At 29.2% G+C, this 22,456-nt stretch overlaps 3 protein-coding genes and 1 long non-coding RNA gene across 5 annotated transcripts; 1 reads left to right on the top strand and 3 right to left on the bottom strand.

Moving 5' to 3' along the window:
- Positions 1–489: 489 nt before the first annotated feature.
- On the bottom strand, positions 490–3,630 carry LOC140666946 (odorant receptor 13a-like). Its single transcript, XM_072894506.1, has 6 exons — positions 2,640–3,630; positions 1,969–2,323; positions 1,587–1,817; positions 1,268–1,381; positions 960–1,115; positions 490–696 (listed from the first exon to the last, which is right to left on the bottom strand). Exons 1-6 carry the CDS (start codon positions 2,894–2,896, stop codon positions 646–648), a joined length of 1,164 nt encoding a protein of 387 aa, XP_072750607.1. The 5' UTR covers positions 2,897–3,630; the 3' UTR covers positions 490–645.
- LOC140666959 (uncharacterized) lies at positions 634–1,418 on the top strand. 2 transcript variants are annotated; one of them, XR_012046880.1, is made up of 3 exons: positions 634–711; positions 912–1,002; positions 1,280–1,418. It is a non-coding gene; the product is annotated as an uncharacterized lncRNA (long non-coding RNA). The 2 variants fall into 2 exon arrangements; XR_012046879.1 differs by having other exon boundaries at positions 655–723.
- A 63-nt stretch (positions 3,631–3,693) lies between the features above and the next one.
- Positions 3,694–6,698, bottom strand: LOC140666948 (odorant receptor 4-like). Its single transcript, XM_072894508.1, has 6 exons — positions 6,152–6,698; positions 5,386–5,731; positions 4,917–5,147; positions 4,623–4,736; positions 4,296–4,451; positions 3,694–3,954 (listed from the first exon to the last, which is right to left on the bottom strand). Exons 1-6 carry the CDS (start codon positions 6,406–6,408, stop codon positions 3,904–3,906), a joined length of 1,155 nt encoding a protein of 384 aa, XP_072750609.1. The 5' UTR covers positions 6,409–6,698; the 3' UTR covers positions 3,694–3,903.
- Positions 6,699–7,226: 528 nt separating this feature from the next.
- On the bottom strand, positions 7,227–21,808 carry LOC140667234 (uncharacterized). The gene is made up of 18 exons (XM_072894974.1): positions 21,431–21,808; positions 20,795–21,140; positions 20,393–20,620; positions 20,082–20,195; positions 19,825–19,980; positions 19,544–19,587; positions 15,523–15,780; positions 14,691–15,036; positions 14,164–14,400; positions 13,810–13,923; positions 13,522–13,677; positions 13,327–13,361; positions 9,349–9,756; positions 8,606–8,951; positions 8,061–8,291; positions 7,832–7,945; positions 7,453–7,663; positions 7,227–7,309 (listed from the first exon to the last, which is right to left on the bottom strand). Exons 1-18 carry the CDS (start codon positions 21,685–21,687, stop codon positions 7,227–7,229), a joined length of 3,684 nt encoding a protein of 1,227 aa, XP_072751075.1. The 5' UTR covers positions 21,688–21,808.
- Between the last annotated feature and the right edge of the window lie 648 nt (positions 21,809–22,456).

Genomic DNA, 22,456 nt, shown 5'->3' with positions numbered 1-22,456 from the left:
CTTATATTATGCTACTTAAATTATTTTCATACTTCTTATTTTAGTGAATGTATTTAGAAAAATAGTCAATATTTTGTGATACGTGTTTTTCTACCTAACAACTTACATATTACATTTGTTTGTGCTTTATTACAAGTACGAAGTGGATATGATGTTTTTATTGCAATGCAAACGGACAATACGGATAAATATGATTCCAAAACAATTATGATATTTAACAATATTGTTCATTGCGTTATAAAAAGGGAATATAAATATATCTTAATAATTATAAATTATAATTGTAAAATATATATATATATAAATATATAATTATATAAATATAATTATATATATATTTATACATATTATATATAATACATACTTATATGTGTATATATATATATATATATATATATATCGTACATATACTTATACTATATATAATATGCATGTGTATGTGTACATGTATTTGTATGTGTACAGAAAGAAGAAAAAAGTGTGGATATATATATCATTACTAATTAAAGTATTTTTTGTTTTATACATTCTTGGCATAGTCTATGTTACACACTAGACACTTGCATTTCTGACTATTTTTAATAATTTTCGTATTGGATATATATAAGTTTCAGGAGTTGTGAAAATTGGAAATAAATATGGCATTTAATTCATTGCCAATAACACTGATAAGTATGATCCTGCAGAATTCATGATCTATAACAACAAAAGGTTAATATATTTGTAAGTTTGATATAATACTATTAATGTATATGAATATATTTATTATATGTTATCAGTATATATACAATTTTATAAAAGACAACATTTAAGATATTGCTGCGAAAATGTGCTTTAAACAATCTATGTAATAAAGAGCAATAAATATAATTTTAGGTGTTATATATTATGATAAATATTATATATTGTAGATGCAGAAATCATAAATTCTTAGCTCATATAATATGTCGAAAACTTACGCTTGCGAAGCATTCTAACGAGAGATCCGTCATCTTTCCAACTGTAAGCTTTAATTGTTTTTGCGCTCTTAATATTATGAATATTAGAATACGACTGTATTGAGGTTCCAATTCGTACCAGGCAATATTGTAGGCAGCTAATCCTATTGCCTTACTCTGATGAAGATTCAAATACAATGTAGAGCTCTTACATATACATATATATATATTTTTTTTTTGTAATTATTTTCTTGAATTTTATTGTAATTTTTGCAAAAAACAATCAAGACTCATTCATCAAGATTATCAAGATTATTATAATTGCTGACCTTGTTCATCAGATATTCCCCAGCATAACAGAATATGAACGCTTCGATATTTGTCACGCTGTAATACGAAACGGCACTCACTATCTTTTCTGTTGCGTTGGGACTGCCCAGCGCCTGCAATATCGAAACACGTCAAACAAATGATTTAACGCGTAAGTACCTACTTGTTTCTATTGAGACGCAAAGGGATATATAAGAATTAATAAAGTAAACATGACACTAAACGTGATTAATCATTGACAATTAATTTTTCAGAATAAATATAATTATTTAATAATTAAATGTAATATTTAATATATATTTGTTTTATTTTACTCACTGTTATGATTAAAAATCCTATTAAGCAAATCATTATCGTGTTTGATACAAATTGTATGAACGCAATGAACGTATATAGACTCTCAATATTTTCCGCGAAGTAAATAATTTTTTGATGTTTCTGAATAATTTTCTTCATTATAATAGCAAGAGTTTTATGTTTATTCTTTTTGGATATCATCTCCGCTATCCAGTAGCGTAGGATATTTATCTGGCCACCTACGTGTAGCACCTAAAAAGATAGAGAATTACCCGCCGTAAAATAAAGACTATATTTGACAAATTAAATGTGTACCAGTTAAATTATGTACTGATTTTTTATTAATTTTTATTAAAATTGTTATAATGTGTTTATTAATTACATATATTATTATGTGACCCACCAAGACTAGTAGTAAAGCGTTTAGTGTACCCATGCCCCAGCTGCACAAGACAAGATGCATCAATTCCACAATTACTACGACTTTATACGTGCATTGCGTGTTTATGCTGAAAGGAACTTCTGCTTTATAAATGTGAGGTAGGTTAATCGAGGGATCGGTGACATCGACATTGACCAGAATGATGTATAAAATGTCAATGCTGTATAAAAGCACACCAACTATATGAAGAGTCATTATTGCGTTGGCGATACGATTCGATATCTTCGCACTGTTTACTGCTTCGTGCATCTCGATACCACTTTTGGCACAATCGTTCCAATCTTCCGCCATCATCGTCAAAATTTTGTCGAATACTCTACACACGATCGCATACATTGTCAATTTAATAATCATTGTAAACTTAAATTTTAGTTATTAACTTTGTCTCGAAATTGAGCGCAATAATAAGTGCGAGAAAGTTTATATGAAAAATATTACGGCAGGAATAATTTTCAAATTTAATGACCGTTACAAATTCATGCATGCATAATTCAAGTAGATAGTTTATATTTTAATGAAATGCAAACCAATATATAGAATAAAATAACTTATTGTTAGACGCAGAATAATAGATTGTTATAATATATTCTCGCATATTGTTTACTTTATTAACTGTGTATGACATTACTCACCGCCGATTCAACCAAAAGCACGTGAACTTGATCATTAATTTCACATATCCTAAGAAAGTACTGAAACAATCCATCAAGTCGAACACATCGTCAGAATGATAATGTGTCAATAAATATAGATAATGGCAAAATAGAACGATTGATATTGTGATGGCCCAAAATATTATGCGTATGAACGTAACGGCTGATATATTTGGCCAGAAACCGAATAAAATAAGCACAAATTTTGTCGCACGATTAATTGTACTTTTATACATAATTTCGTATTTTTCTTCGATTTCGTCCGCGCAGATCAAATATACGCGTATCGTTTCTGTACGAACGAGTGTACCAAGGAATATGTAAATGTACTAGTAGAAAAAATACGTGAAAAAGAAAAAGAGAAATAGTATTTTCTCTAAATGTATTTTCTCAATGACGGAGGTAGTATCACGAATATCCGCGTGAAGACTGGGAAATTGTGAGAGGTCGAGCAAACGAATGCATCGCTCGACGAACGACCAATAGGAGCTGCTCATTAAATATTTTTATCGCATCGCGTGCGAAGCACACGCCTTTGCCGTTGTTTTTGCTCAATAAAAGGAAGAAAATAAAGATAAAAAATTATTTTCCTCCCCTTTTCGAATGTCGGTATCGTGATCGCGAATTGCTCTTGCTTCAAATATGCAATGACTTATGCAGGACATATGTAGGGCGATATACATATGTCCGATGGTGAATCACGTATCAGAGATCTTTGGAAAAGTTTTGAAGTCTAGTGGATAAAAAAAATTTGAAGAGAGAACATAAAATTATTGCTATAAAAATTGTATATGTGTTTCTATGTAATACTTGAAACTGTGTAATATTCTCTATGTAATATTCATTTGTATGCTGTAACAATATTTGGCAACGACTCGATAATCTCAATATTGAAACTATATATAATAAAGGTAAAGATAAGCTGTTTATTATACGATAAAACTGAAGTTGCGTGACAAATGATTTAGTAAAATGTTAATATTAGAGAGATATTTATTCAACAAATATTAATCTCTTTCAAGCTTTGCTTCTTTTCATCTAACTTTAACTAGGTGTACATTATATTCAACTTTTGGATCGCATTTTATAATACTTATACGATGCTACTTAAATTATTCTCATTTTAGTAAATGTATTTGGAAAAATAGTTTGTGTACTTCGTGATACGTATTTTTCTAACAATTTACATATTACATTTGACCGTGCTTTATTATGATATTAGTATGTCAAGATGGATATGTTTTTATTGCATTGCCAACATTACCGATAAATATGATCCTGAAGCATTCATAATCTATAACAATATTATTTTTTGAATTATAAGAATATTTGTATAATTATACATAAATTTAATTTTTTAAAATGTGTATATTTTCATACATATTTAATTATATATATATATATATATATATATATATATATATATATATATATATATATGTATAAAATTATTGAAAAGACAATATTTAAAAAATTCTCTTATTGATTAATGTAATTAAATACATAAAATAAAAAAAAATATATATATATATAGAAAAAAATAAATATAACTAAGTTCTAAAAAATATTTTAAATACTATACATGATATATAATTCTTGTGCAAAATAATTTTATATCATACGCATTATTCTTACACTTGCGAAATATTCTAAAGAGAGATTCGTCAGCTTCCCAACAGTAAGCGTCAATTGTTTTTGCGATCTTAATATTATAAATAACAAGATACGAGTCTCTTCTGGCTTTAAGTTGTACCATGTGGAATTGTACGCTGCGATTCCGATTGCTTTGCTCTACCAAAAATAATGAAAACATTTTTACGGGCATGCTTTGTTACAATCATACTATTCACATTTTTATATTCTTTTTGTTTTTTTTTTTTTATTAACATAATAAATCTAGAAACATTTGTTATTAATACTTTGTTGTTGTAATAAATATCATATTTTATTATAGCCGCTAACCTTATTATTTAGATATTCTCCTGCAAAACAGTATATGAAGGCTTCAAGATTCGTTATAGCGTAAAATAAGAGAGATCTTATTATCTGCTCTGTCGCGTCGGGCGTACCAATAGCCTGTAATACCAAAATGGTACACAACAGAATTTTCAGTTTGCTTATGTAAAATTGTAAGTAATCAATATCTATGTTGTAAAATGTAACGGAATCAATTAAATTAGTTGTATTAGCAAATACGTGATAAATAGTAGCAATTTTATTACCTGGAAAATATTTTAATTTCAATATTTTACTCACGCTTACGATGAGAAATGCCAGCGAGCAAATCATTATCGTGTTCGACGCAAATTGTAACAACGCGATGTACGTATACAGATTCTCAACTTTCTCCGAAAAGTTAATGATTCTCTGATGCTTTTCGATTATTTCATTTGTAGTGAATAAAGAGCGCTTTTTTCCGTTCTCGTTTGATGAAAACTCTATCAACCAGTTACGTAGTATATCCATTTGACCGCCTGCATGTAAAGTCTAAAAATAAAAAAAATCTTTGTATATATACCTTAAAATCATTACAATTCACTTTATTCTCATTCGAACATTAAATGGAAAGCATTTAATACAAGACGAAAGAAACGAATTTCACAAGATAAAAGAGAGAGATTCAGCTTTAAATCTTTTCAAATTTTGATATCGTGAGACAGTTTTATTTACTATCATGAGAATTATTGTATATGTTTTGTTCGCGATAATTGCTTACGTAACGCACCAAAGTTAAGAGCAAAGCGTTTACAGCACCGGCAGCCCAGCTGCACATAATGACGTATACGAATTGTGCGATCACGACCATTCTATATACTTTTTGTGTGTTTACGTCGAAGGGAAGTTCCATTTTATGGATATAGGGTGGCTCGGACGCACGATCGGTGATATCGACATTGGCCAGGAGGATGCGTGTACCGTACCCAACGACACTTAACGTGTGCAGCATGAGCATTGCGTTAGTGATACGATCGGACAATTTTGCTTTATAAATTGTCTCTTGCATGCTGATTTCACTGTTGGCGCAATCATGCCAGTCTTTCGACATAATCGCCAAAGTCTTGATGAATTCTCTATGAACGATTGGATTTATCAATTATCTTATCATATTTCGAGTCCTTAAAAAGCTATCATCTTTAAACGTTGTGGAAAAACTGTGGTGATATATTTTAACGTCGAAATTTTAGCTTCTCTTAGCTCTCCTAATTTTTTTTTGTAAAATTAGGCAACAATATGTGACATATATTGTTAAATTATTCAACTTAATTATATGTTCCAGCGTGTAATGTGATAGCAGACACAATGCAATCGATCAATCAATAAATAAATTATAGACTCTGGTAATTGCGAACAACCATCATATTTGAGTATAATTTAATATTGTATATATATATATATATATATATATATATATATATATATATGTGTGTGTGTATGTGTGTGTGTGTGTGTAATTTATATACTGTTATTTATACATCGTGTGTATTACTTACCGCTGATTTAACCAAAGTACGATAAACTTGGTCATCACTTTCATATACGCTAAAAAGCTACTTAAACAGTCCATTAAATTGAATAGGTCGTCGGAATAGAAATGCGTTTGAAAGTATCGATAATGATAGAATTGAACAAATATTATTGTAATAAACCAAAATATTCTGCAAAGTAGGACGCACGAAGTACCTGGCCAAATTCCGAACAAAATAAACAGAACTTTTATCGTGCGATTAATCGTACTCTTAGGGATCATAATTCTTATTTTATTCCTCTCTTTTTATACAAATAAGTGCATGAAAAGTATATAAATGCAACAAATGGTGACGGCAAAATAGATGTATATACTTCCGCCAAATGTGTATATCTTAATGATAAACTGAGAGATATATATCACAGAATTGCCGCGTAAAGACTGGTGATCTTAAGAAAACTTTATACGAATATAACCTTGGATTATTGTCGACCAAAGGAAAAGTTTTTCATTAAATATTTTTATCATATTGCGTGCAGACCTCGCAGAATATATTTGTCGAGAGTTCTGAAATTTTTAATAAATAAAAAGAAACAGATGTGTGTGTGTGTGTGTTTGTAACAGAGGAGGGTAGGAGTTATTTTACCTTTCCTCGATGTTCGTAAATTGCTTGTTTTAAATATGCAATGATTCAGACATAGAGGTACGATGGATATATTTGAGTTGCAAGTCGCGTTTATTGTCAGTGAGATAAATGTTTGGAAACATTTTAAAGTTTAGAGAGAAAAAAAGTATGATAAAGTAAGTCGTGTAATAAATTTCTTACTTATGTATCTTCCTCTGCATATGTAATGTGTTCTTACATTGCTAATTCAATTTGAAAAGGTTAATTATTTTTCTTTCTGGAGGAAATTGTAGGATTTAAAACTGTACTGTTTTGCGTTACAATGCTTTAATTAGCTACAGTTTTAAAGTGTCATTCTGTGAATTTTTTTTTCAGAGAAGAAATATATTTAGAAAAATAAGTGCGATGTTACATGTATGTTTGGAGTAACTAATGAGCACATATTTACATATCACTCTGTATATATGCTTCGCGACTATTGATTAAGAGCTCTTGAGAATACGATGCTCATTGCATCGCCAGCAACACTGACAAGTAGGATCCTGAAGCATTCATGATCTATAACAATATTTGTATATTAGAAGTAAATAGTTTTAACATAAAATATTAGTATAAAAAAGTGTACATATAAGAGAAGTTGTATAAAAAAATTAATTACGACAAAACTTGATATAAACTATTTTATTTAATTGCAGACAAACAAACGTGAGCTGTAGAATCGTTGATAACAATGATTAATTTCATATGCAATCTTACTCTTGTAAAGGATTCTAAGGAGAGATCCATCATATTGCCAGCTGTAAGTGTCAATTGCTTTTGCGATCTTAATATTATAAATAGTAATACACGAATATCTTTAGGTCTCAAATTGTACCATAGACAATTATACGTTGCAGATCCAATGTCTTTGCTCTGCAAAAGTGAAAATAATAGGAAAATATAGGTGTTTATTTAAATTTAAAGGTTTTTATTTTTAACATTCTTTTTTATCTTATATTTTTAATATAAAATGTAAAAAATTATCTAATATAATATTAATTGCTCATTTCTATTGTTATAATAATTATATCTCACAGAAACCTTATTGCTTAGATATTCTCCAGCGTAGCAAAATATAAATGCTTCCAAATTTGTAATAGAGAAAAATAAAATACATTTTATAATCTGTTCCATAGCATCAGGAGTGCCAATTGCCTTAAATAATTAAGAAGATATGTAATAATGCATATTATTTGCTTATTTGAAGAACCAAAAAAAATAATTGTGATATAGATATTTTCTATCTGTAGTGATCAACTAATTTACTCACGGTTACGATAAGAAAACCTATCGAACAAATTAATAATGTATTCGACGCGAACAGCAACAGTGCGATGTGTGTGTACAGAGTCTCGATATTTTTTGAAAATTGGATAATTTTGTTATGCTTTTGAATGATTTTGTTCGTCGTGACTGATTCTTCTTTATTTTCAATCTCTCTGGGTATAAACTGCAATAACCAGCTTTCTAAGATCTCCACTTGGCCTCCCACATGCAAAACCTTAAATGGAGGTTCACAATTTTACTTTCAAATGATCTTTATCCGCGAAAGATCTTTTCTTCATCGCGTATATAAATGATTAGATTTGATCGTTTTATATTTGAGCAGTGAAAAAAATATTTCTGTCTTTTAAATATAATTTGCGAAATTTTCTTTGACATGTTAGAATATAATTTGGATATATTTTATTCCATATATAATATATTTATTATATTTTATTATATTTAAAAGACTTTAATTATTTATTGTTATTGTAAATATATACTGGGTGTGTGTTTTTTTTTTAGAGATGTGCTCATACAATTGCAACTTACCAAAGTCAAAAGTATGGCATTTACAATACCGGCTGTCCAGTTACAGAGGATTAAGTGTATGAATTCGGCTATTAATACACATCTATACATGCGCTGTGTATTGATGCTAAAAGGAGGTGTCAACTTGTTGACGAAAGGCACTTCAATCGTTTCATCAGTGACATCGGCATCTGCTATAATGACTCCAAGACAATACGTAACAATACTCAATGTGTAAAGAATGAGTATTGAGTTAGTTATACGATGTGATAATTTTGCTTTACGCATCGTCACGCGCACTTCGATGTCACTATTAGCGCAATCGTTCCAATCGTCTGTAATTAGCGCCAATGTTTCCACCAGTTTTCTGTGGATGATTGTGTTCCTCGATCATGCTATCAGAGTCAAATAAAAATCGTAGATAGTTCATTTCTGTAGAAACATATCGCCTCTGACTGATAGAGAATAGCGTTGACGTCACTTTCTCTTAAAACAAATGTATTATCCATATTTCTGCACTTTTCCATCTTTTTTTTCCCGAATCGAATTAACAATAAATAGATTAAAGATCGTGTAGAAGAATATTTGCAAAAAAAGTCTATTCAACTTGTTTGAGAGTAATTTTGATTTGATTTGTGTTTATATTTAATTAACTTTACAGTTTAATTAAATTTGTCAACAAATAAGCGATGGCAACGAAAATTATTTCTAATTAACAATCTTGATGAACTGTCCACAAAACGTCGCCTGCTTGTTTTACTTACCGCTGATTTATCCAAAACGCAACAAGTTTAGTAACCACATTAACGTGTGCCAAAAAGCTGCACAAGCAATCCACCAAGTTGAAGAAATTGTCGGAATTTAAATGCGTTGAGAAATATAGGTAATGACAGAATCCGATAAATGCTAGTGTAACAACCCAAAATACTCTGCTAATTAAAATGATCGAATTGCCTGGCCAGATACCGCATATGGATAGCATAAATATCATTATGCGACTAATCGTACTTTCACGAGTCATCTTATAATTTTTTCTGTTACTCGCTTCTATTCGAAGCGCATAAAGAAATATATAACAGCACTCTCGAGCGAATAGAAAAAAGCTATGCCGTGAAAATGTCTTTTGATAACAGCACAATGTATTATTCGCTATCTGCGTGAGGACTGAGCGGCTGTGAAAGACCATCAAACAAGTGTACCCTCGGGCAATCGACCAATGAGAGCTACTCATAAAATATTTTTATTATGCGTGCAGGTCTCTAATACAACTGTCATGTTTCCTTGCAATTTGGAGAAAAAAAGAAATAAATAAGAAATATTCTTTCTCCACTCTGGATACTTATAACGTACATAGTAATATTCGTGAAGCGTGTACGTTAAATACGTAATGACTCGTGCGGAGGAAAATGTGTATTCTTTCCTACATGAGAGTATGTCTTCTATATTTTTTTGTTAGTGATCAATATTTTCTATAAAAGTTATTTCTCGAGAAAAGATAAAAGAATCATAATATAATGTAAAAAACAACGACGACATTGCCGAGGTGTTGTAATATATATCATTGATTTCGTATTAATTTGCGCGACTATAACGCGGAAATTTAATTTTTAAAGCACAATATTACCAGTTATATATATATATATTTTATAAAAAAAATTCTTTATACTACTTTTATTATTCGTCGGAAATTTATATTATGATGCAGTTTCTGAGAGAAAATTAAATGTAGAATTTTTTGCAGCATCAATTTCTTTACTATATTTTATTATTATAGTTTATATTTTATGATACCATCTTTTATATAATAAGGCAAAATGTGTATGCAAAATTATTTTATAGATTATCAATACTTTATCATTGTTGTAAATATTATCTATAGCAGCTAATTTTATTATTCATATATTCTCCAACGAAGCAAAATATAAACGCTTTTAGGTTTGTTATGATAAGAAAATAAAAGAAATGTCATTACCTGTATTTGTTCTATAACATTGAGACTGCCGATTGCTTGCAATATTGTGCAAAAATAACGTGCAAAGAGTTATTGAATTCAAACTATATAGCGTATTGCACGATATGTAAAAGGTAACGAAATTCACGAGAATACAATATTTAAATAAATTGAATGACATTTAATTTTTATGAAACACAATAAAGAGAATTGAAAAAAATTAATATTCAATTATAAACCTTGCAATTAATCAAAACAATTACGGTAATTCCACATTTTACAATATTACTCGCTGCTACAATAAGAAAGTCAAGTGAACAAATATTACTGTGTTTGATACAAGTTACAATAACGTGATGTATGTATAAAAATATTCGATAATTTCCGAAAAATTGATACATTTGATTTTGATGCTTTTGAATAATTTTTTTCATTGTGATGACGATTGATTTGTTTTTATTTACAAATTGCGTTAACCAGTAACGTAGAATATCAATTTGGGTAACAGTAAAGTTTAAAAATGAGGATTGCATTGCCTTTTCGTTGAGCTGACCAAACATTCACATTGAATGCTTGTTATAAAAAAAAGAAAAAAAAAGAGAATAGACAAATGACATTGTTGAAGTGCACCAAAATAGTAGTAAATTTGATAACGTAGGTATCTCGTTTCAATTTCTGCATTTATCACGTTGAGATTGCAAAACGCATACAATGATTAGTTGCTACGTCGACTAATCTCACGATTATCATTCGAATCATGCACCAGCCCGCGAGTATATCGGTTCACGTATTATCGTAACTTACCAAAGTCAATAGCAGAACGTTTGTTATACCAGCCGCTTAGCCGCACAGGGTCAAATGCAAGAATTGCGCGATCAATATTAATCTGTACGTGCGTTGTGGGGTACATGCGTTTATGCGAAATGAAAGTTTTAATTCGCTCATAAAAGATAACTCCGTCGTCTGGTGTTGATGAGATCGGCCAGAATGACGTCGGTGCAATATGCAAAAATCGTCACCGTGTGAAAAATGATAATCGCATTTATAAAATAACCTAATATTTTCTTTCTCGTGTGTGTTATATCATTATTAGCGCATTCGATTCAATCTTCTTTTATTGTCAGGATATCAATAAATGTTCTGCAAATGATTGTGTGTGTCGATCATAAATTAATCTACATTTTTGGAAATTAGAGATTTTTTAATGTATTATAGATTAGTTTTAGATATTTTTTAATCATAAAAAATGCTGATAATTCATTATTTATAATGTATTTAGGGAAATTATTTATAACTGCGTACCTTTAAGTTAAATTGCTTTCTATTAAATTTAAATATTTCATTCGAAATTGACCGAATCGCAAACATAAAAAGGATTGTATTTCATGTATTGGAATACCATCGATATTAGTGGAATATAATGCAATATATTCACAGAGAGTTTTTAACATTGTATGTATATTATATCAGGTTACTTATCGTTAATTACTCTAAAACATTTAATAATACTTGGGACTATGTCAAGATGATACAATCGATCAAGTCTAAAAGTTCGGCAGAATACACATACGTGTAAATAAGAGTACAGACGAGAATAATCGTCATTGTAATGATCCAAAACATTTTGTAGAACAAAACACATGATGCGTTTGATCAGATGCTATATAAAATAATTTTTACTGTGCAATTGAGCGTACTCTATTAAATTATAATATGTTTTGTTCAATTTTTGCCTATCTTACGATCTATCAAAATATATAACCGATAAAAGAAAAGAAAAAAATATCCTTAAAAAGATAAAAAAAATATATTTCAATCTCAACTATATTTTTCGAATATATATCAAGTATAGAATATTTATATTAAATATAGATGGATTAGATTAATAGATAGATATATTTATGTATGTTAGATAGATAGATTATAGAACATACTTACAAAATGGGAAGATCCTTAAACATTATTAAGTAAGCTGTATAGCATAATTGATCAATTGAAGTTTCTCATTAATTATTTTTATTATGTTGCGTGCACATTACATTTTTGCGTTTGCATGAAAAGGGAAGTCATTTTCCTTTCTCTTGGCTGGAAATACAATTGTGAATTGTCTCCTCTAAATATGTAATGATTCGTGGGGTGATGTACATCTGACGTTTAGGCGTGACCGCGACTGTTCAGGAAAGTTTTTGTATTGTAAGAGAAAGAACAGCTGGAAAGGTGAATAAAAACAGCTGATTGCAACACTACGAAACATATTTTATATTGCCCTGCTTGTAATAAGATAAAAATGGATTTGCGTATATTACAACAATGATTATAGCAATATTATAGCGCTAAATAGCGTTAAATATTTTAACAACGAAAAATATATAAATATTAGAATTTGTATATGAAAGGGTGTGTAGAACAATTTTCTATATAAATCAACGATAATTGCAAGAAAGGAAGCAATATGTTAAGTAATTTTAATGTAATTTTGGAAGGTTCGTACGGATTCTCGCAAATAAAACAAACAATTTACAGATGAATTAAATAATCAAAAACAAACAATGTCTTCATTCAATTACGGAAATTAATTATAAATGTAATTAGATATGTTTAATAATTTCGAAAATTATTTACGACGTTAATGTATCGTTGATTTAATCAAAAGTCAACAGATTTTGTGGCAACTTTACATCTATATTTGGAAAAATATCTTGTACAATTTATGTATTTTTATTTTAACTAATAATTATGAATAACTCACGATACTTTATTTAAATCAACAATTGTTTATTGCATCGTCAACAACACTGACAGATATGATCCCGAAGCATTCATGATCTAAAAGAATTTTGGCTTTTGAAAAGTCAATGAATCTATAATTATGATAATATATAATATATATTATTATAATAACAATATACACTTTATAATAACACTATTATAATAACAATATACGCTTTAAGTTTTAGAATGAAAAATGTATGTGTATAACTCTTACGCTTGTGAAGGATTCTAAGGAGAGATCCATCATTTTTCCCACTGTAAGCGTTAATTGCTTCTGTGATCTTAATATGATAAATAATAAAACACGACTGTCTTTAGATTTTAAATCGTACCATGCAGAATTATACGCTGCAATGCCAATTTCCTTGCTCTACAAAGATAATAATAATAAATAATTATTAGAAATTTAGAAATAATATTTTCTTAATATCTTAATAATATTTTATTAATATTTCTAACGTCGATAATAATTTTTTTGTCGTAAATATCATTTTATAATTACCTTGCTGCTCAGATATTCTCCAGCGAAACAGAATATAAAAGCTTCGAGATTGGTTATGACATAAAATAAAAGAGATTTTAGTATTTGTTCTAACGCATTGGGACTACCGATAGCCTGCGAATATCATGCGGAGAAATAATTAAATACAAATTGTATGAAATTTCTTGATAACTTATATAATAAAATGTATGAACGGAATTTATATCCATAAACGGAATATATATCCATAAAAATATAAAATTTTGATGAATTAAATACAATGAAAATAATTAATTCATACTTTATAATATTATAGACTATTCATATAATTACTTGAAGAATTACAATAATTTTATATTCAACAATCTTACTCACTGTTACAATAACAAAAGCTAATGAGCAAATCATTATCGTATTTGAGACAAATTGTAGCAACGCGATGTATGTGTAAAGATATTCGATATTCTCTGAAAAACTGATGATTTTTTGATGCTTTTGAATAATTTTATTCGTAATAATGTGATATGACACTTGTTTGCTCTTCTCTTTGTAAGGTACAAGTTGCATCAGCCAGCAACGTATAATGTCGATTTGACCAGCCGTATGTAAGGTCTGAAAATAAAATCCTGTTGGAATTGATTAAAATTCACGATTGATATTCAGCGAAATAGTACTATCAAAATAAATAGCAAGTCTCACAAATCAGATTATTCATTTGAATTCTTGCATCTATTACAGTTTTAAAACACATCTAATGAAATTGGTTCATTTGTCAAACAATTATCACTACATATATAAATATACTTGTATGTAGCTTCAAGTAGATTTGCTCTCTTTCTCTGTCTCTCTCTCTCTCTCTCTCTCTCTCTCTCTCTCTCTCTCTCTCCTGTATATTTACTTACCAAAGTTAATAATAAAGAGTTTGTTATACCAGCTGCCCAACCGTAAAAAAGCATAAGCACGAATTCCGTGATTAATACGAATCTGTACATGCGCTGCGTGTTTATATTGAAGGGTATTTCTACTTTATTGAGAAAGGGTACTTCTATTGTATGATCGGTGACATCGGCATCGGCCAGGATGATGCCGATGCAATATGCCACAATTGTCGTCGTATGAAGTGTAACGATCGTGTTCGTGATACGATCCGATAATTTTGCTTTACGTTCTGTCTCACGCATACTGACGTCACTGTCAACGCAATCATTCCAATCTTCTTTTATCATCGCCAAGATTTCGATGAATTTTCTGTAGGTGATTGAACTCGTCGATCATGTATTACCTAGGCAATTTTGATTTTCGCGTTTTGGAAATTCGTCTCTTTAAAAATTTATCATTTCTGAATTTATCATCAATCAGTCTTTCACGATTTTTACCCATCAAAAATAATCAATCTCATTGGAAACGCGAAAATATATTAATATAATAAAGAATATTATATAATTGCATTTTTTCGAAGAAAATTATTTTAGGAAAATTTTATCTGAAATCTATCATATCGGATAAATATGAACAAAGCGCGTATCGTTTTTTATAATCATATAATAAAAAAATATAATTTTTTAAAGTTTTATGGTCCTCTATTTTTAAGAAAAAAATTATTCCATAACTAGATTTTCTAAAAAAATTACAGCTTTGTAGTTCGAAAACTTGTTTGTGTCGTTGATACAAGCACTCATTAATCAATATTTGCTTTTTTTGCAAAATGCTGTTTCATTACATCACGTCACTTACCGTTCATTGAACCAAAACACAGCACATTTAATAATCACTTTGGAATACGCCAAGAAACTAGACATGCAGTCCATCAAGTCCAAAAATTCGGCAGAACGCACATGCATGAGAAAGTAACGATAGTGACAAAATAGAATAAATGTCACTGTAATGATCCAACATATTCTGCAGAACACTATGCCTGGTACACCTGGCCAAACACCACACAAAGTAAGCATAAATTTCAATGTGCGATTAAACGTACTCTTCCGAGCCATTTTTTTTTATTTCTTTCTGTTTTCTACGTTTAAGTGAGTCCATCGATGTATAAATAACGGAATAAAAATTCTCGGAAAAATAAAAGAAATATGCTTTGCTCAAGTGTACGTTTTCGATGACAGTTTTACGTATGTCGCATAATATCTGCGCGAAGAGGATTGGAAATTCTGTGCCCTAAGAGGTCTTTGAGCAGGTTTAGCCATTAGCAATTGATCATACACACATATAATGGAAAGTGTCTCATTAATTATTTTTATCATATTGCGTGCACATATCGCAAATACATTCTGGTTTTTTCATATTGTGGTTTGATGTATGAAAAGGGGAGATAGGTAGTCATTTTTTCTTTTTCCTACTGCTGGAGATATAACCGCGAATTGTCTACTTTAAATATGCAATGATTCGTGCGGTGGTGGAAACGGATGTGTATGTCTGATGCTCAGTCGTGTTCATGGCTCTTCAGTCAAGTATCGAATTATAGAGAATAAAGAGCTGAAAAGAACGACTATGCAACTGGATGTGACACTATGTTATTTTGCTTGTAATAATTAAAAGTAAACTTGTGTTAAAACAATATATTTGTACTTGTAAACGAAAAATATAAAGAAATATAAAAGAAAATTACAAGTGCATAGATTTTAATGTAAAAGTGTGTGAAACGATTTGTGTAAATTAACGTTAATTCAAAGAAAAGATATGACATTTTAATATTTGGTTGATATTATGAATTCTTGCATTTAATTTGGACAGTTTACACAAGTAAATCAAATGATATAACTATCTTTAGATTTCAAATCATATCATGCAGAATTATGTTCCGTTACGAGGTCAATTTTTTTGTCTTACAAAAATGGAAATAATAAAAGGATTTTTACTATTAATTGTATATATTTTATAATATAATTTTTTTTCAATTCAAGAAGTGTAGAATTATCTTTATAGATTTTTAATATATCAAATAGATAATTGTACTTTATCATTATTATTAATATTGTCTCGTTGACAATTTTATTCAAGCATTTCTTGACAAAGCAAAATATATGTGCTTGAAATTTAATTTATAATGTCCAATAATAGGAATCTATCACTATTGCATTAGCCAATTATGCCAATGCGATATTGTATATAAAATACAATAGAAAAAAGTAATAAGAATTATAATTGTAGAATATAAATAATTAATTGCAGTAGAATATGTTTAGAGTAAATTATGATATTTATTAAATTATAATATTAAATTATCCGGGTTTGAACAATTACCATAATTTTCTTACCGTTGTGGAAGAGGTTATTGTGTTTAAAATTGCATTAATATGGTGTATGTATATAGACTTTTTTTTATACGTGTCGAGAAAATGATGATGTTCCTGATGTTTTCGAGTTATTTTACTCGTTGGCTATTGATTCTCATTGCTGCAAAATACAAGCTCTATCGACTGCAGCTATGCATCAATCAGAAACGCATGATATCAATTTGACCAACCGCATGTAAGTTCTGAAAATAAAGATCCCATTGTGCTAATAATAGAATGGAGTTATGGAATTCAAATGTGAAATAATTGATATTCAAACGGTGAAATAAATGCGTATTGTGTGAGATAACAAAATCAATTTCTGCATCTATCGTATTGAGGTTTCAGAATTGCGTACAAATGCAATCGCTATTCACCAAATCCAATATTATCGTTCCAATTATGTGTAGTTTCGAGTTTCGCTCGAAACTACACATAATTTTATTTTCGACTTACCAAAATCAATAACAAAGGGTTTGTTTTAGTTACCAGCCGCAAAGAACCAATGGCGTAATTAATACGAATCTGTATGTACGTTGCGTGTTTATGTTGAAGGTAATTTCTATCTATTTTGCTAAGATAATTCTGTTGGCGACATTAGCATTGATCATGATGATACCTATGCATTATGTAACATTTGTGTGAATCGTATAAAGAATTATTCGTATTTTTACATGTTAATATCGTTATTCATACTATTATTACAGTTTTCTATTAATTAAAATAAATTTTCTACGAATGATGGTATTTGTCGATCATATGCTACCAATTGCAAAAAAATTTGAATTTTAGCGTCGTGAAAACTCATTTTTCTAAAGATTTCTCATTTCTAAATGTTGCAAATTAGCTTTTAAAGTTTTTCAGATAACAAGAAATTTTTTACTAATAAATTATTATTATTATATTGATTAATATGAAAAATATTGTAATATATGTGAGCAAGGAAATGTTGCATTAATTTTTTATATAAAACTTCATTGCCACATATATGAAAATGTATCGTTTTATGACTATATATGAATTTGATTATAATTTCAGAATCTGTCACAATTTTACTTTTGAAGAAAAAAATATGATACAAATAAATCTTCTGAAAATAATATATGATTTTTAAGTTACAATTATTTTTTGTCATTGATATAAATATAATAATCAAAATATTTTTGCAAAATGTTCTCACACTCAATGCACTGTATATGTATACATACCTCTTATAATGTATGCATTAAAAGTTACCTTTAAATCAAAATGGAAAAAATTTACTATTATTTTGGAGTGTGCAAGGAAACTAGATAGATAATTCAAAGTTTGTCAAAAATAAGTTAAGAAATTGGTATTGATAAAGTAGAATTCTTATAACTAAATATACTGTATAATAAAATTTGATGCGTCTAACCAAATATCACACAGAGTGAGCATAAATTTCAACGTGCGGTTAAGCGTACATTTACAAGCTATAATTTCTTATTTGCCTTCTTTACTTTGTGCGGGCGCAAATAAGAGGATATAAAAGTGTATATAACAGGAGAAAAACCTACGGGAAAATAAAAGTAATATACTAAATGTATGTTTCGATGACAGTTCTAATATACTTGCATGAAGACTGAAAGGTTCCATAAAGTCTTTAAATTACCTTTGATAATTGATTAGAGAGGATCAAAATTCTTCATTACATATTTTTATCGTATTTCATATACGTATCATAAATGCATTGTTGTCTTTCGCAAGTTTAATATAAGGAAAAAGAATATAAATATTTATTTATATTTCTTTTAAATGCTAATAAAACGTGTATTGTTTAAATATGATGTATGAAGAAATATATGTCTGATGACGTTTATATTTGCGGCTCTGCAGAAACTTTGTAGTTTAAAGAGCCAGGGAAAAAACAATTAAATGCGATAAAAAAAATTTACGTTACTTTGCCTGCAATCGAACGATTAAAAAATGTACATATGTATAGTATAAATAGTAGAAATATTGTTATACTATATTTCATATATTGTTATATTGTCAAAATATTTTTAATTAACTTCTTTCAATATCTTGTTATTTAGTTTCTTTATCCAGCAATTTTAGCTATAACACTAGAAGTGCACAAATATATATTAAATCAGTATAATAATTATTTAATTTTTTCAGAGCGATTATACTATAAAAATATGAAAAAATCAAACTGGTTTAATTTTCTTACGAACCTATTTTTGATTATTTCGATTATAAAAAGTTTTCGATATAATATGGTTTTATTATTTCTGTAAAAAATATTGGATTTAAAGTATCGTGATGTAAACAAAAACGGCTTATCATTTTATTTTTCTAAAAATTACTATCATCTTTTTAGGATATGAAACATGAAAAATATGTTGCGTCGTTATACGTGTTTTTATCACTAGTGCAGATATATTTACAAATCACGATACATTCTCATCACTACTGCTTAAAAATCTTTAACGTACGATGATTATTGCATGGCCAGCAATACTGATAAATATGATCCTGAAGCTTTCATAATCTATAATAAAATATGTGTCCTTTGTATTAGAAATTAATATCTTTTAATTATAATCTTGTTATATATTATAGAAAAAGAGTGTTTTAAATATTGCTATAAAATATTTACATACGTAAGAGATAGATATAAAATTATTATTATAGGCAATAAGTAAATCTCATGTAGAAAATATCTTGGTACAATTATCTTGTTATATATATTATTGTCCCTAATTATTTTTCTATGTATAAATCTTACGTCTGTAAATGATTCTAAAGAAAGATCCATTATTTTTCCAACTGTAAGCGTTAATTGTTTTTGCGCTCTTAATATGATGAATATCAAATTACGACTATTTTTAGATTTCATTTCATACCATGCAGAATAATACGCTGCATTTCCAATGGCTTTGCTCTATAAAGATGAAAATGAATAAGGAAGCAAAATTTCTCTTAATTTAACAAACTCGCAATAATGCAATGTCGATCATCAACACATTGTCTCACATATCTAACCTTGTTTTTCAGATATTCTCCTGCAAAGCAAAATATAAACGCTTCGAGATTTGTCACAGTGTAAAATAAGAGGGTCCTCACAATTTGCTCTGTCGCATCGGGACTGCCAATCGCCTGCGATATCAAAGCAGCATGCAAACAATTATTAAGCAATCATTATTTTTGCGAAATGTCTCTATTACCTTAATGTAAATTTGAAAATCCAGAAAAGTTATTTTTAATAAAAATGTGAACCAAAAGTTATAGCAATTTTATAAAATTATGATTATTTATTTTCTCATGAACAATATTAAACATTTCTTTTTACTCACGGTTACAATGAGAAACCCCAACGAGCAAATCAATACAGTGTTTAATGTGAATTGCAATAGTGCGATGTATGTATACATATTCTCGATGTATTCCGCGAAATTGATGATTTTTTGATGCTTTCGAATGATTTTCGTTGTGACGACAGATCCGCCTTCTTCGTTTTCTTTGATTACAAGCTCTTTCAACCAGCAGCATAGGATGTCCATTTGGCCGCCTATGTGTAAAATCTGAAAATAACAATTCCATTGCCTATTAAATTGACTAAAATTTCAAAAATGACATGTATGTAGACGGTGAGAAAAAATATTCAAGGCATTTATCATACATAATTATACATTTTCTTATTGTGCATATCATAATTGTACATCATTCATGAAATATACGCGTGCATTACAACTTACTAAAGTTAAAAGGAGAGCGTTTAGTAATCCAGTTCCACAGCCAGATAAAATGAGATGAATAAATTGTGCAGATAACAGCATTTTGTACCTGCGCTTAGTCTTTATATCGACAGGAAGCGTCACCTTTAAGAGGAGAGGTAATTCGGACTGATGATCCGTGACATCAACGTCAGCCAAGAAAATGCCGATGCTATACCCAACGATCGTTAACGTGTGAAGTGTGAACATCGCATTAGTGATACGACTTGCTAATTTAGCCTTACACGTTGTTTCGCGCATATTAATGTCGCTGTTACAGCAATCGTTCCAGTCTTCTGCCATTATCGTCAAAACCTCGGCGAATTTTCTATAACGGAATCATCGATTATTCCCGGTTGCGAGGGAGATCATAATATTAATCTGAATAAATTGTAAAGTAATTATAACGATACGCGTTAACGTCTGCCTGATTTTCTTTAAACAAATTTCGATTTTTCTTATCTTTTTGTGTTTGAAATAAAATCGTTATATATATTTATATTTATATATATGTGAAAAGATGTATGTTCTATGAACAAAATCATGGAATTAATTCCTAGAGATAACATGTATCTAGATTATTATTTGTAACATTATTCTATATGCCATATGACTCACCGTTCATTCAGCCAAAATATGATCAACTTAGTCATAAACTTTACTTGCGTGAGGAAGCTACTGAAACAATCCATCAAGTCGAAAAGATCGTTCGTGTGTAAATGCATTAGAAGATACCGGTAATGGCAGATATTATCTGTCGTTAATGCGATGATCCAATATGCTCTGCAGATTATAACACACGATGTGCCCGGCCATATACCGCACAAAGTAAGCATTAATTTTAACGTGCGATTAATTGTACTTTTACGCGTCATAATTCCTTTGTTTGTGATACAATATTACACAGGGGAAAACATTAATATTTGCACGCAGTAAGACAAACGCTTTCAGAAAGTTAAAAAAGCTACGATATATTTCCCTCGATGTATATTCTAGAACGACTGCGTAAAGACTGTGGAAGGATCTCAAGAGATCATTAAATGAACGCTCTCTTAGAACGATCGACCAATCGTAGCAATTCATTAAATATTTAATAGCAGTAACTCATTAAATATTTTTTAGCGTATTGCAAAGCTCACGCGAATACACATTTATCGCTACCTCTTCGATGCAAAAAGAAGGGAAAGAATCATCTTCCTTTCTCTCGAGTATTGCTAACGCAATCGCCCAATGCCTGTTTTAAATATGTAAATATGATGCGCGAAGGTAAATGCGACCATGTACGTCCCTTGGTCACTCGTATTTCAGTGAAGTTTAAGAGTCAGAAGTGATCTAAATGCGTGGTTTTACGGAAGTTTTTTTTGCATGCAACAGTTCGAAACTTATCTACATGTTGTGGCAATATTCATGAAAAATTAACAAGTGAAAATGCACGTGAAATAATGTGATGTTAACATGCACAGAAAATATTTTTTTAAAGATTGAGGAACTGTGTTCCTTCAACCAGAACCCTCAAATATATAATTTTCTTGTATTTGTAAAAAAAATAATATGAATTTTCTCTATAATTCAAAACAAAAGAAAAATACTCTGATATTTTTTTCAGAAAAATATCGCATATATTATTACCTTATATTATTATAT

The sequence above is a fragment of the Anoplolepis gracilipes genome, chromosome 6, assembly GCF_047496725.1.
Source record: "Anoplolepis gracilipes chromosome 6, ASM4749672v1, whole genome shotgun sequence".
Lineage (NCBI taxonomy): Eukaryota > Metazoa > Arthropoda > Insecta > Hymenoptera > Formicidae > Anoplolepis > Anoplolepis gracilipes.
This window is presented reverse-complemented; position numbering and strand designations above follow the sequence as displayed.

Excerpts from the sequence above, each read along its gene's own strand:
- LOC140666946 (XM_072894506.1), bottom strand. The coding sequence starts at position 2,896 with ATGTATAAAAGTACAATTAATCGTGCGACAAAATTTGTGCTTATTTTA. Across the intron at positions 1,116-1,267 it reads GGGAATATCTGATGAACAAG|AGTAAGGCAATAGGATTAGC; the intron begins GTCAGCAATTAT and ends AATCTTCATCAG. Across the intron at positions 697-959 it reads CGTTAGAATGCTTCGCAAGC|ATCATGAATTCTGCAGGATC; the intron begins GTAAGTTTTCGA and ends TTGTTGTTATAG.
- LOC140666948 (XM_072894508.1), bottom strand. The coding sequence starts at position 6,408 with ATGATCCCTAAGAGTACGATTAATCGCACGATAAAAGTTCTGTTTATT. Across the intron at positions 4,737-4,916 it reads TGGCATTTCTCATCGTAAGC|GCTATTGGTACGCCCGACGC; the intron begins GTGAGTAAAATA and ends TTGGTATTACAG. Across the intron at positions 3,955-4,295 it reads CTTTAGAATATTTCGCAAGT|ATTATGAATGCTTCAGGATC; the intron begins GTAAGAATAATG and ends ATATTGTTATAG.
- LOC140667234 (XM_072894974.1), bottom strand. The coding sequence starts at position 21,687 with ATGACGCGTAAAAGTACAATTAATCGCACGTTAAAATTAATGCTTACT. Across the intron at positions 15,781-19,543 it reads TTATCAGTATTGCTGGCCAT|AATGGCTCGGAAGAGTACGT; the intron begins GCAATAATCATC and ends GAAATAAAAAAA. Across the intron at positions 8,952-9,348 it reads GCGTTTTGGATAAATCAGCG|AAAACTGGTGGAAACATTGG; the intron begins GTAAGTAAAACA and ends AATCATCCACAG.